Source organism: Microtus oregoni, unplaced genomic scaffold (assembly GCF_018167655.1).
Source record: "Microtus oregoni isolate MIOR12 unplaced genomic scaffold, Mior012 000045F_ref0000178, whole genome shotgun sequence".
In the NCBI taxonomy this organism is placed as follows: domain Eukaryota; kingdom Metazoa; phylum Chordata; class Mammalia; order Rodentia; family Cricetidae; genus Microtus; species Microtus oregoni.
Window position 1 is genome coordinate 7,939,552 of NW_024543219.1, and position 13,512 is coordinate 7,953,063.

The following is a 13,512-nucleotide window of genomic DNA, read 5'->3' on the forward strand; positions in this document are numbered from 1 at the left end:
CACTCCCAGGTCTCTGTATTTCCACCACTGGTTAGGGGCTCTTGAGCATCTTTGTTGCCACCACCTGTAAGGTAGCAGATCTTCCCGGATGGAACCAGGACCTCCATTCTTTTCCACTGGGCATCACAGGGATCTTTTCAGGCTGTCTGAAGATGGAGGACTCAGGGGTTCTCAACCTTCCTAACACCGTGACCCTTTAATACAGTTCCTCATGCTGTGGTGACCCCAACCATAGAATTATTTTCATTACTACTTTATAATTTTGCTGCTGTTGTGAATGTAATGTAAATATGGTATTTCCGATGGTCTCAGGTGACCCCAAAGGGTCGCAACCCACAGGTTGAGAACTACTGCACTTTGCACCAAGGAGAAAAGTGGTGTCAGGCCTAGGCCAGCTCATAACCCCTCCATTTGTCTCCTAACGTCCTCTTCCGTGACTGTGTGGACCCTGTGAGGAGCATGCCTCACCTGCACAGGCAGTCTCAAGACATTCACTCATCCTTCGTGTGTGCGATCTGTGCGTGCGCAGGTGTGATGTGTGTGTATGTTAAGAGCAGAAAGTTAGATACACACAGTTGGTATAACAAAACCTATATTTTATTATGCTGAGGGTCATCACATGAGGCTCACACTCTAAGTTCCTAACTACTGTCCCAAGGTTGCTCACCCGGGTGACATATCTGGCTGAAGTCAGGTCTAGTCTCTAACAGAAGTCTCCAATTCGAGGGTCAGGATCCTGGGAGATTCTCCAGCCCCAGGGCAGATCAAGGTGGCCTCTCTCCAGGTGTGCAGAACAGAGTCTTGCTTTTGGTCTCTGCCTATATCCTGTCTAGTGGACGTTGTGGGGTCCTAGGACTGCCTGGTTATCTAGAGTGAGGAATGTCAGTGGGTTCCGGTTATCAGGTGCAGCCTTGGGAGAAGTGGGGTTCTAAGCTATTTTTCTGACTAAGCTATTTTTACCAGTCAAAGGGCTTTTATTATTATTATTATTATTATTATTATTATTATTATTATGATAGTGTGCTTGCTGGTGGGGAGATGTGCGTGTAAACACCAGGGGTCAACATGGAGTGCTCCATCTTACCCTTTTCGTGAACCTGGGTCTTTCTCTGAGGCTGGAGCGAACAGGCTTGGCAAGGGCAGCCAGCCAGAAGCCTCAGCCCTCATCCTGACCCTCTCCTCAAAGCTAGGATCACAGCTGTTAACCAACACACCCTCTTTATGTTGATGCTGAGGATCCAACCCCGGGCCTCATGCTTGTCCAGTAAGCACTTTACAAAATGAATTCTCTCCGCAGCCTCACATATAAACCCAGACTTTTTTGAAAGAAGAATTATTTAAGGTTTAAAGAAGAAGGAAAATAAAAAGATTCAAAGCTTCCTCTACCGAAACTCGCCCACCACCACCACCACCACCACCCCCAAAAAATAGCCAAAAAATGGCATATGTGTGAAGAGCAGCTGGGGCACAGAAAAGTCTGAGTGTTCCTGCAGAGAAGAGCTGTAGGCTGGTCTACAGGAAACTTGGACGGAGAACTCGCATGGAGTCCCAAGTCGGGCAGAGGTTAATGATTGAGAGGGTGCGGGCGCCAGCAGGCAGCAGGGAGCGCTAGCAGCCTCAGCGGTTCCCCGTCGCCCGGGACTCTCCGGAACAAGTTCTGGAAGTCGGGGCAGGCAGTCTGGGGAGACAGGACGCTCGCTGCACGACCGGCCTCCCGCCTTTCAACTGTCACCTCCCCTAGCAAAGTTCAACCCAACCCCCGCCTGACCCATGCAGAAAGCGGGACTGCTGCTAGGTGGCTGGACTCGAGCGTGGAAGTTGGTGAGGATGGCCAGCTCCGGGGTGACTCGCCGAAACCCGCTCGCGAATAAGGTGGCCCTGGTCACGGCCTCCACCGACGGGTGAGTACGGGAGCCAGAGTTTCCATCCAGAAACAAGTATTCTTCAACTCCTGAACTTTTGTCCACAGGCCTCGAATACGGCCAGAGGCCTGCCCGGGGGAGATAAACGAAACCCACAGTGGACCTGAAATCTCTTCAAATCCTCGACGTGGCCCTGCCACCAGCCAGCCCCTTGCGTGCCTTTGGCATTCAGACGGCTGGGTGCTGCGCGGTGGACCCAGGTCCCCAAGCTTATAGGCTGCCCCCAATCAACAGCTCCACCTAGAGTATGGGAAGACCAAAACAGCCAGTCAAGGTTTCACTCCATCTGATAGCTCTCACCAGTGTCCAGACCCCTTACCAAATGAAACCCAAGATCCTGTGTCCAGATCTGTGCTTAGGTCTGTATATTTTGGCCACCAACCCAGCCTGTCTCACCCACCACTCTTAGCTATCCTGTTTTTCATCTCACAGTACTTTGATAGATAAAAGTTCCTTGAAAACCTAGATAGAATACAGATGTATATGAAAAGCTAACATCTGGCAATTGTAAAACATGACATTGATATTTGTGTTTTGAGTCTTGCTCTTCCATAAAGGCCCCCATATCTAAGAATGGATAGAATAATGAGGTTGTAGTCTGGTAAGAGAGATATTTAGGGATATGGGCTCCTTCAAGCAAGAACCTCATGCCCCTGCCCAGCAACTAATGTGTACTCCTGGCGTTTCTCTCCCCTCTCTCCCAGCTGGATACAATAACCAGTCATGAGGTTTGTTGTAGATCATGACAGGTCATGGGGACCTGGGGTGAAAGATGAGATCATAATTAAATGATCTGAGTTTATCCTTCTGTCTGCACCATTAAATCTACTCTATCTAATAGGACTATGCAAAGCTTGCTGAGGGGTGGTGGTGCGTGCCTTTAATCCCAGCACTCAAGAGGCAGAGGCAAGTTTATCTCTGTGAGTTCAAGGCCAGCCTGATCTACAAAGTGAGAGAAAGCCTGTATGCTCTCACTCTTTATCCTGCTGTAGAGGCCTTGACAATGTATCTCTTTTTACACTGTAGGATTGGCCTCGCCATCGCCCGACGTCTGGCTGAAGATGGGGCCCATGTAGTCATCAGCAGCCGCAAACAGGAGAATGTGGACCGTACAGTGGCAAAACTACAGGGAGAGGGGCTGAGTGTTTCTGGCATCGTGTGCCATGTGGGGAAGCCAGAGGATCGAGAAAGGCTGCTAACCACGGTGAGCAGGAAGGATATGGGCTCGGGGCCAAGAGGTGGCAGAAGGGAGGCAGCTTGTACCTCCACCCCTGAATTTAAGACAGCACTGATGAGATACAGCCCAGCACTGACTCCTGCCAGCATCCTAGTCCCACACCCAAACTAGTCCACCAATAATCTTTTAAAGATTTATTTTATTATGTTTAATTGTGAGTATGTCAGGGGGAGTGCTTGTGGGTGCAGGTACCTGGGGAACCCACAGGAGAGTCTTGGATCCTCTAGAGCTGGTGGTTACAAACCACCTGACGTGGATGCTGCGAACTGTACTCAGGTCCTTTGTGTGAACAGTGCGTAACCACTGGGCCATCTCCCCAGCCTCTCACCAATGCATTATTGTGTGACTTTTCTATTACATCTGCATCCTCAAGTCTAAGAACCACCAGATTCTCCCAGCAAGAGAATCAGAAGCCACTCTGGTGCTTCAGCCTTGCAAGATCCCTTAGACATCCCCCCAAAAAATGGCTGGTCCTGATTCTCTGGGATGACCTAATAAACGCTGTCCTGTTCTTTGCCTTCCAGAACGAGCTCATGGGTGCTCGTACGAGGCAGCTCACCATGTCTCATACACCTACCAGGAGCCATTTCTTTTCTGCAGAGCCTTAGGCATGTTGTTGTTGTTGGTGGTGGTGTTTTGTTTTGTTTGTTTGAGGCAGGATCTCATGCTAGAGCTAGTGTGGTATGGAACTCACTTTGTAGCCTACTGTAGCCATGAACTCGCTTCTCCAGGGCTGGGAGTACAATGTGAGCCAACATGCCCAGGCAAGGACTCTTCTCCCTGTATTTACAGAGACCGAGTCACATAGCAGAAGGACTCCTCTCAGGGTCTCTCAGCCAGGAGGGAAAGATCTGTGATGCAACCCAGACCTTCCCTTCTTTCGATGCCACAGACTTCCCCCATTTATGTAGTGCCAGTCCTTGGGTACTCAAATAGGCTTTAGTCTAAGCCCATGTCAGGTGTGACACTTGGCACCAGACTCCAACTGTGTATGAATATGCATCATGCTGCAGAGAAGGTACATCTTCCCTCAAGACTCAGGGTGAGCACTAGTCCTCAAAGTACAAGGAAGGACTTACCAGCACAGAGAGAGCACAGCTGTGAACGTGTCGGACAGCTGGCAGAAAGAATTTGGGCAGCCTTCTTGGAAGAGGAGGACCTTAAACAACAGTTGACTGAAGTGGGAAAGATAGAATAAGATGGTTCCATTTTTATTATTTATTTTTATTTTATATGCATGAGATGTTTTTGCTTGCATGTATGTATGTTCCATGTACACTATGTGTGTTCCATGCCGTGGAGGTCAGAAGATAGTGCCATATCCCTTGGAACTGGAGTTACAGAGAGTTGTGAGAGTCCATGCAAGTCCTGGGTACCAAACCAGGGTCCTCTGTAAGGTCAACCAGTGATGATAATTTCAGTTTTAAAGAACTGTTGACAGATATTTAATATGCTCCTCAAAGGACCAAATATGAGTCCAGAAAAGTTGTATTGCCTGTCATAGACTTCTGGAAGAGCCTGAGATTATAGTCTTGATTCTAAGAAGTAGAGGCCAACTAGTGACATTTAAAATGAACATGGCATGCACATGTGTGTGTACACACACACACACATGCACGCGCACACACAGCAGTGCTTGAGTCAAACCCAGAGCCATGCACAATTTCATGTCAAAATCCTATGGTATTGGGGGGTTCAAGAGATGGTTCAGCCACTGAATCTCTTGCTCTCTAAGCAAAAGGACTGAGGGTCAGGCTCCCAGGCCCACATAAGTGCCAGGTGTGTCTAGGGGCTCACCTGTGATTGCAGCTTCAGAAGACAGAGATAGGATCCCCAGAGCAAGCTCTGGGTTTGACTGACAGGCCTTGACTCAACAGAATAAGGTAGAATAGCGACCAAGGAAGGTTCCTGACATCGACCTCAGGCCTCCACACATGTGCACCCACATATAAACTTGCAAATGCACGTGAAAAGAAGAAAGACCTTATTAAGAAAATATCCTCTGGCCAGGTGGTGGTGGCGCACACCTTTAATCCCAGCACTTGGGAGGCAGAGACAGGTGGATCTCTGGGAGTTTGTGACCACAGCCTGGTCTACAAGAGCTAGTTCCCAAGGACAGGCTACCAAGCTACAGAGAAACCTTGTCTCAGAAAAACAAAAAGAAGTAGGAGGAGGAGGAAGAAAAGAAAATCCTCTGGCCACCAGCAGGTCCACTTAACAAATCCTGCATCCTGCAGCCCTGGCCCTGAAGTCAAGCTTGAGTTAGACCTCAAGGAATGAGTGATAATATGCAGACAGGATGAGGCTAGGGCTCCAGTGAGCCTGGTAAATGGACAAACAGCCAAGGACTGGAGGGAAGAGGGGAACTCTGCCAGTCCTCAGCCAAGAGCTAGAACTGTGGGAAGTGAGCTGCTTGGGTGGGACTCAGCGACTTCCACGGCCACCCAAAGGAGTGTCAATGACTATGCAGCAAATAGAATCTATGTGAAGCTTGGAGCAAAATGAAGATTATTTAAAGAAGGATAATCTGGCGATGGTGAGGATTAACACAGAAGATGACAAGAATATCAGTAAGGAAGCCATTGGCTATCACCCAGGACAAGGGCAGTGACAAAGAGATTGCTCAAGAAACAGTGGGAACGAAGACTTTTCTAACCACGTGCCAAGAAATGAGATCTAGAAGAGGCGAGTCACATACATACATAGTATACACACACATAGACATGTGCATGCATACATACATTTAAAAAATCACAACTATTGGGACGTCGTACAGCAGATGTCAGGTGGAGAGTGATGGGGTAGCCCTCAGCAGTTCGAGAAGTTCTCTTTCTGTGTCTGCTGTTCCACAACCATGGTTATTGATCCTAACTTCCCGCCCTGCACCACAGTTCAGCGGTAGTGTGCTGAGACAAGGTCTACAGATCCCCCACTTGTTTTAAATGCGTAACTGTCAAAACAGACAGGTCCAAAACACATTGTGCTGATCATACCTGTAGAACAAACTCTGAGAGACATCAATGTGGTCTTTTCTCACTCAGCATTTGTGGGGGGATGACTTTTTATATCGGGGTTTGAGACAGGGTCTTGTTCTGTAGCTCATACTGGCCTCAAACCTATGATCCTTTTGCCTCAGTTTCCCCAGAGCTGGGGTCACAAAAATAGACTATCATCTCCCATTTCTCATTAACTTTTGTGGTTCTATGATGCTCGGTCAACACACAGACTTCTCCCTGTCTGTGCTGACAGGCATGAAAGGGAGGGAGACAAGTCAGAAGAGGGAGAGAACCCTCTGGGCAACCCATCCCCCACTCCCCCTCCCTGACTTTCACAGAGCATGACATAATCACATCCCTTCTGTTATGTTCTTGCCAGTCACATGTCATCGGGCTTTTTGCACAGAGCCAAGCCAGGTGGCTGAGACTTTGGGTGACAATACCAAAATCTAGAATGCACGAGCAAGTATCAGTTGGGAATGGTTTTAAAGGACCCTGTGATTTTAAATTTTTGTTAAATGGACACGTTGACAGCCTGGGTATTCCTTTAACGGTGTAGAAACAACTGAGCTCAGCACCTAGTTAGCGGGAATAATTAGTTAAGAGGGGAAGCCAACAGATGGTGTGCATGGTTAAGAACACCCCTCCTCTGCCAAATTGGAGGCACAAAGTTGATTGACGGCCCATTACATGCTATTTGCCCAAGGCTTCAAAATTGCCAGGTATGGGCAAACACAAAACCTGGTTTTAAGGTGGCTTCTAACTACTGACAATGCTTGTTGGCATGTCCTCCCAAGCCTTCACCACACAACTCAATGAGGAGGTGAGATGTCTCCTTTCCTGACTTTCTCCGTTTAAGCCTCAGTTTCCACCTCGCCTCCTCTGTACCACTGGGCCGAAAAGAGAAAGGAAAGTGGCATCAAAGCTTAGTGTCAAAGTCTGTAAGCCAGAAACTCTTCACCATCACAGCTCTCCTGCACAGCTGCCTTCAACATCGCAGCTCTCCTGCACAGCTGGCTGCGCCATTGCAGCTCTCCTGCACAACTGTCTTCATAATGTTCCCAACTGGCTTGGGAGAGGGGGTGCTCCTAGGAATCAGCTCTCTGCTAGAGTTGGAGTCTGACCTCAGTTCAGCCACCACTGTATCTGAGGGGATAAAAATCCCCTCACCTCTCTAAAGAAGTGGACCACCCTGCTCTTAAATGTCCCTACAGAATGATTACTGAGTTACAAGCTTGAAAAATGAACCTCCTCCGACCTAGGTGTCATAACTAGGAAAACGAGGAAATTGAGCTAGGATGATCCTTTGCCAGGATCTCTCTTCATTCAGGTACATGTGGACAGGCCGGCTTTGAGGTCGTGGTGACATCCTCAAGGAAAATGGTCAATAGGTACTCGAGGAAATGGGGCTGGGACTCAAGAGGAAGTCTAGAAATAGATTTGAGGTGAGAAGTGGAGACATAAGAATGTGGGCGCTCACTAGAGGAAAGTGTAAAGAAAAGAACAAAGGGTCAGAGTTGCCCTTAGAAGAGGCGGCAGATTGAAAGAAGCGCAGAAATAATAGCTTCAAATGTCAGCAGAGCTTAGGGTGGCTTTAGAGAGAACACGCTTCGAGAAAGGCATTTGACAACTGCTCCAACATTGATGAGTGCACCTCCCTCCCTTAGCTGTAGCCCTGACTCACACCTTTCTCCTCTCCAGGCTGTGAAGCTTCATCAAGGCATTGATATCCTGGTCTCCAATGCTGCTGTCAATCCTTTCTATGGAAACCTAATGGACACCACGGAGGAGGTGTGGGACAAGGTGAGAAGTTAAAGCAGCAGGGAGCTGGCCTCAGAAAACAGCCAGCACAGATGGGGCCCGCCTGGAGAGCGCCTTCTCCACGTGTGGATGCGAAAGGCTCACTTGGTAAAACCTGTGTGGCTGTTGGCTCCCCACATCCTACTCTCCTCCCCCCCCCCACTTTTCCCATTTGCTCTGTGCTAGCCACCTTGGCTTCCAGCAACCCCCCATCCCTCCCCTAGCCTCACCCACACCCTTCTTCCTGGTTTCCAGCAGAAACATGGCAGCTAAGAGGCCAACAATACCATGCTTAAACTTACCCACCCGCCCCCTTCTCAGCTGTTAGAAAAGAATGTTTTTTCATTAGTTGGGAATGTTAATAACTGCTGTTGACTGAAATGTCAATCTTGGTGAAATTATAAAAGTTGATGCATTATAGCATACGGCCTTTGGATATGACCTATTTTTTTCTCTTTCTACCCACACTGCTAAGACAATTCTAGGTGTCTCAAAGGTGCTAGGATGTGGGTTTTCAGGTGACCCTGTCTTGTCACATCGTATTCATAATGTAATTCTCCCATCTACATACACCCTTCAACGAAAAGTTTTAACCTAAGGTCACTATTCCCACATGATTTGGATATGCTAAGTTCTTATGATTCCCCCATGGATTTCTCAGCATGAAAGTTTAAGGATAGCAAAAATATTATAGTTTATCAGCTTTTCAAACATAAAGACCAGAGTGCCAAAATGTTCTTCAGTGAGCTAGTTTCTGCTTATTTTTGAAAGTAAAAGGCCTCTTTTGGTAAAAGTTAAATAAAACCAGTTTGTAAATCAGTACTTTTTATTTGAAAGGTTTTTTTAATTTTTTGTTGTTTTGTTTTTGTTTTTCGAGACAGGGCTTCTTTGCATAGTTTGGTTGTCCTGGAACTTGCTCTGTAGACCAGGCTGTCCTGGAACTCGCTGAGATCCACCTGCCTCTGCCTCCTAAGTGCTGGGATTAAAAGTGTGCACCACCACCATCCAACTGAAATTGTTTTTTTAAATTTTTATGTGGATGTGTTTTGCCTGTATGTGTGTCTGTGCACCGCATACATGCAGTGGTCCCAGAGGCCAGAGAAGGATGTTGAGTGACTTGGATGTCAAACCTCCAGAGTGCCTATCATCACAGAACCAGGGAAAACAAGACCATGGTGTGAGCTTACTGACCACTCAGTCCAGCTAAATCCATGAGCTCTAGAGTCAGTGACAGGGCCTGTCTCAAGAAACAATAATAAGTTGTAGTAGCGACTGAGAAAAATACCCTGCACTGACTTCTGACCTCTACATGGACACACATATCCCACAAACAAGATTAAGTAAAGCTGGGCATGAGATCCCAGCACTAGTGAGGCTGAGGCAGGAGAATTGCTATGAGTTCAAGGCCAGCCTGAGCTACAGAATAAGTTCCAGGATAGCTGGACTACAGAGTAAGAAAATAAAACTATACAGATATGTGAAGAGGTTAAATCAGGCAAAAGGTATATAACTTGACTCTAGGTAAAGGATGCTGGGTAGTCCCTGTATTTCTGTCTCAAATGTTTAAGTACAATTAAAATTTTTAAGAAGTTGGCACAGGAACACAGAAGGTGAGCAACCCACTACTCAGAACAATGTAACAAAGTCATACGTTTAAATGTTAATTTTGAGATATGGGAATTGTAATTGCGGAGTATACCCGGCTCCCGGGGAGATGTTCCCTCATTATTCTACTTCCTGGTAAGACCCATCCCGATGGTCCATCCTGGAGATCCTCTACTCCCCCAGGTGTCTCAGGTCAGGCTACGTATTCCCTGAGAAGCCCAGCCCACTGCAATGTAGGCCCAAGCAATGACCCAGTTCCAGGTTTCCTTCTTAGAAGAAACACAAAATCCAGCTCAAAACCAAAGCATTTCTGAGAGGTCAAGCTGACTGTGGACTGGCTGGGTAGGAGAGATGCTTGATCACCTGACCTCATGTGTCCTCTAGTAAGACGAGCTATGAGCTGCACCTACCCAACCATGACCTGAATCTTTCCCATTGTTTGGTCGGTTATCCCTGAAATCTCTCGACTCCAACAGGCATTTCCAGAGAACCCACGTAACTCCCGCTCACGGTGGCCTTGCGAGAACCCACTCACCCTGTCTTCCTTTCTGTTGGCTTCAGGTTCTGAGCATCAATGTGAAAGCGACAGCCATGTTGATAAAAGCAGTGGTGCCGGAGATGGAGAAACGAGGGTAACCAATACAGAGAGGAGGCTTGGGTGAGATGGGCCCCACGTGGGCAGTGGTCTTTATGCCGAAAAGGGTCAGCTCTCTTTCCTTTTCAGAGGCGGCTCCGTGGTGATTGTGGGATCCGTGGCAGCCTTCTCTCGATTCCCTGTAAGAACCTACCCCTTCTACTTTGGCCTCCATCCTCTGCCACTCACCCCTCCAACTGCCCAAGGATGTATTTTAAGTTCACTCTACCAAGTCCCCTTCCACAAAACAGACACCTTGCTTCCATGAACTCTAGCCTACCTGAGACTACAGGACCATTTCTGACTGTGACCCTTCTTTACAGGAGGTGCTCCCACCTCTGTTGTACAAAGAACCAAAGATGACCTGCAAAGTACTGAATTGACTCATTCTCTTCTTCCCCTAGGCTCTAGGCGCTTACAATGTCAGTAAGACAGCTTTGCTGGGTCTTACTAAGAACTTCGCTGCGGAGCTGGCCTCAAAGAACATTAGAGTGAACTGCTTGGCACCTGGACTCATTAAGACTCATTTCAGCAGTGCGGTGAGAAGGGAGAGCACTGTACCCCTAGACCCTTGGAAAGATAGGGAAACCCAGTGCCTGAACCCCTACCCCTTCCCATCCCTGTTGCCTGTGCTTGTGCGTATCCCCCTTTCTTTACCAGTTACCTTCCCCAGACCAGACTCTCACATCCCCCTCTCCTCCTACATGGGTTCTACCAAGGTGAGGAATTCAGACTGTACCCATATTGTATTCTGTCTCCTAAAGTGGCTGAGAATTGAGGAGACCAAGCAAAATTGCTGAATAAGACCTGACGAGAATGACTGTAGAGTCCCGCGGTGGGGAGGGCAGGTCGTAAATAAGAGATGAAAATGTGAACCCTCCCAGATGCTGTGGAGACAGACAGTCCCCTCCCTTCTCTTCCCATGCTTTCCTCTTCTTACACATAAAAAGATTTCTCTTCTTCCTACAGCTATGGAAGGATGGATCAAGAGAGGACGTCATAAAAGAATACATGCAAATTAGAAGGTAAGCTGACACGGTGGGGGGGGGGGGGAACGGGAATTAGCGTGGATAAAGTCAGAGTTCAGCCCTGGCTCTCAGTCCCACGGATAACACAGCATGCTCCTCTAGACTTCACAACTCAGAAGCCCACCACTCCTATGGCCTAACCAAGGACACTGCTTCCACTGCCAAAAGCAAAGCCGAGGTCTCACTTGCTGTCTGCCTCTACCTCGAACCTGTGGAGACCAGAACCCAGAGGACAGTGGTGTTTCCAAGGCTCAGACTAATGACCCTACAATCCAGAGAAAATGTCTATGAAGCTCACTGAGCCCAGACTCAGCCTGAAGGAATTTCTCTCTTTCCCAGTGGGCTGACTGAACTACTCAGACATTTTTGCTAGGTCTCTATCACTGCCCCTCTTCCTGCCTTCTGGCTGCTCTAGCTTGACCCCTCAAGGACAAATGCTGGCAGTGTCCTGTAAACATTCCATCCGCCTTCCTCCAGTTCTCCCAAAGTCCTGCTGAAGCTGGGCCTAGTTAACATCTTCTTGACAAGTCAGAGCATTGCCATCCTAGAGACTCCAGTGGGTGATACACCCCAGTGATTCTGAGTCCTAGTGGCACATTTGAATCGTCTGGGGATGCTTTGACAAGCGCAGTTGATTAGGGCACACTCCCAGGGACTTCTCTTTAATTGGCCCGTGGTGGAATTTGCACATCTTTTTTCCTTTCCTTTCCTTTTTTTTCGAGGCTCCCACGCAGCGGCAGTGTGCAGCTGCGTTGAGGAAATGCTCGTCCAGGCCTTCTACTCACTCACGGTCACCTCTGGAGCACACAGAATCACAATCCAAACAACGCGATTTTGCACATTCTTGTATCTGATCTTAAAAGGATAAAAGTAGATTCCTAAAAAGCTCTGTACATTGAGCCTGTACAAGTGAAATAACCTGATCATGCCATTTCCCGTCACAAAGACTCTCTGACTCTGGACTAGTATACATACATGTTGAAACAGTTTCTTCTGAAACATGAAATAATTGTTCACCGTTTTATCAATTCCACTCTGCATCCTGGTATCTAAAAACAGTGTTTCTTATTTAAATATAGTATGGTTTTGCAGGAATCAGTATTTATGCTTATATAAATAGTAGCCACATAATCATAACCACCCTATTTAATAGGTTAAAAAAACTGTACACTGATTCGGGAAAATCACCTAATTCTTTTTAACATTTTTTTAATATGTGTGGGTGGGTTGGTTTTTGTTGTTTGGTTTTATTTTTTTTTTTTTTTTTTTTTTTTGCCCCTGGTTTTATTTTTTTCAAGACAGGATTTCTCTGTGTTCCTCTGGCTGTCCTGGAACTCCCTCTGTAGACCAGGCTGGCCTCGCACTCAGAGATCCGCCTGCCTTTGCCTCCCTGTGTGCTGGGATTAAAAACCTGTGCCGCAGCTACCACCGGATTCCACCTGATAATTCTTAAGCAAATTTCATGCGCTGTGGGCCAGTTGAGAGAGGCTAACTGGATTTACATTTGCTCTCTACCCGTTTCCCAGGCTAGGCAAACCAGAGGACTGTGCGGGCATAGTTTCTTTCTTGTGCTCTGAAGATGCCAGTTACATCAATGGCGAGACAGTAGTGGTTGGAGGAGGAACCCCTTCTCGCCTCTGAGGACCAAGAGAGACTGCCGAGGTTAACTCCACCTGGTGGGGGTGGGGGTGAAATCCACCTTGCCTCTGTCACCCTTCCTTGCCGCTAATCTTTTTTTCACCCCACAAAATCAGCTCTACCCGATAATAAATTCCTGGCTTCTCTGTGGTCAAAATGTGATCATATGAGCATTCCTGTTGTTGCTATGGCCTTGTAAAAGGCTTTGCGTCGGGGCGGGGAGGAGGGGTTAGGGGGATAGAAAGGGACTTGCTGAGACCGTGGCTACCTTGATAAAGACCAAGTCCCCCTCCACCGTCTCTGGAGAATTTGAGGGGAGATAGAAGGGGCCCGGGGTGGAAGGAACAGAAATGGAAATTAACCATTTACAAATAAGGTCCAAATAAAACGAAGATGATCACGTTGCTCTGAATCAGTGTGTGCTCATTTCTCAATGTGAGGCGCTTCAGAGTATCTGAAAAGTCTGGGCAGTGCGGGATCTCTGGATTTCCCCCAAGCCTCCTCCCTGTCTCCAAGGCCTGAGCTTGATGCTCAAGGGTGGCAGTGTCTGCCGAGCTGCCAGCTTGCGGGGGGGGGGGGGGGGGGGGGGGGGTGAGGGTGGCTCGGGAACTCCCAAGTGCTACTCTTAGCTTCACACCCCTAGGGACGGTGC

General features: G+C 47.9%; 1 protein-coding gene across 1 annotated transcript; it reads left to right on the top strand.

Annotated features, from left to right (window-relative positions):
* Positions 1-1,590: 1,590 nt before the first annotated feature.
* On the top strand, positions 1,591-13,022 carry LOC121434866 (dehydrogenase/reductase SDR family member 4). Its single transcript, XM_041633888.1, has 8 exons — positions 1,591-1,901; positions 2,949-3,126; positions 7,857-7,958; positions 10,122-10,192; positions 10,285-10,336; positions 10,599-10,733; positions 11,164-11,219; positions 12,749-13,022. The coding sequence occupies exons 1-8, from the start codon at positions 1,771-1,773 to the stop codon at positions 12,861-12,863; spliced, it is 840 nt and encodes a 279-aa protein (XP_041489822.1). The 5' UTR covers positions 1,591-1,770; the 3' UTR covers positions 12,864-13,022.
* Positions 13,023-13,512: the final 490 nt, after the last annotated feature.

Bases quoted from the DNA above. Each gene is read 5' to 3' on its own strand.
- LOC121434866 (XM_041633888.1), top strand. From the start codon at position 1,771: ATGCAGAAAGCGGGACTGCTGCTAGGTGGCTGGACTCGAGCGTGGAAG. The intron at 1,902-2,948 runs GTGAGTACGGGA...TTTACACTGTAG, and splicing joins GTCACGGCCTCCACCGACGG to GATTGGCCTCGCCATCGCCC. The intron at 10,337-10,598 runs GTAAGAACCTAC...TTCTTCCCCTAG, and splicing joins CAGCCTTCTCTCGATTCCCT to GCTCTAGGCGCTTACAATGT.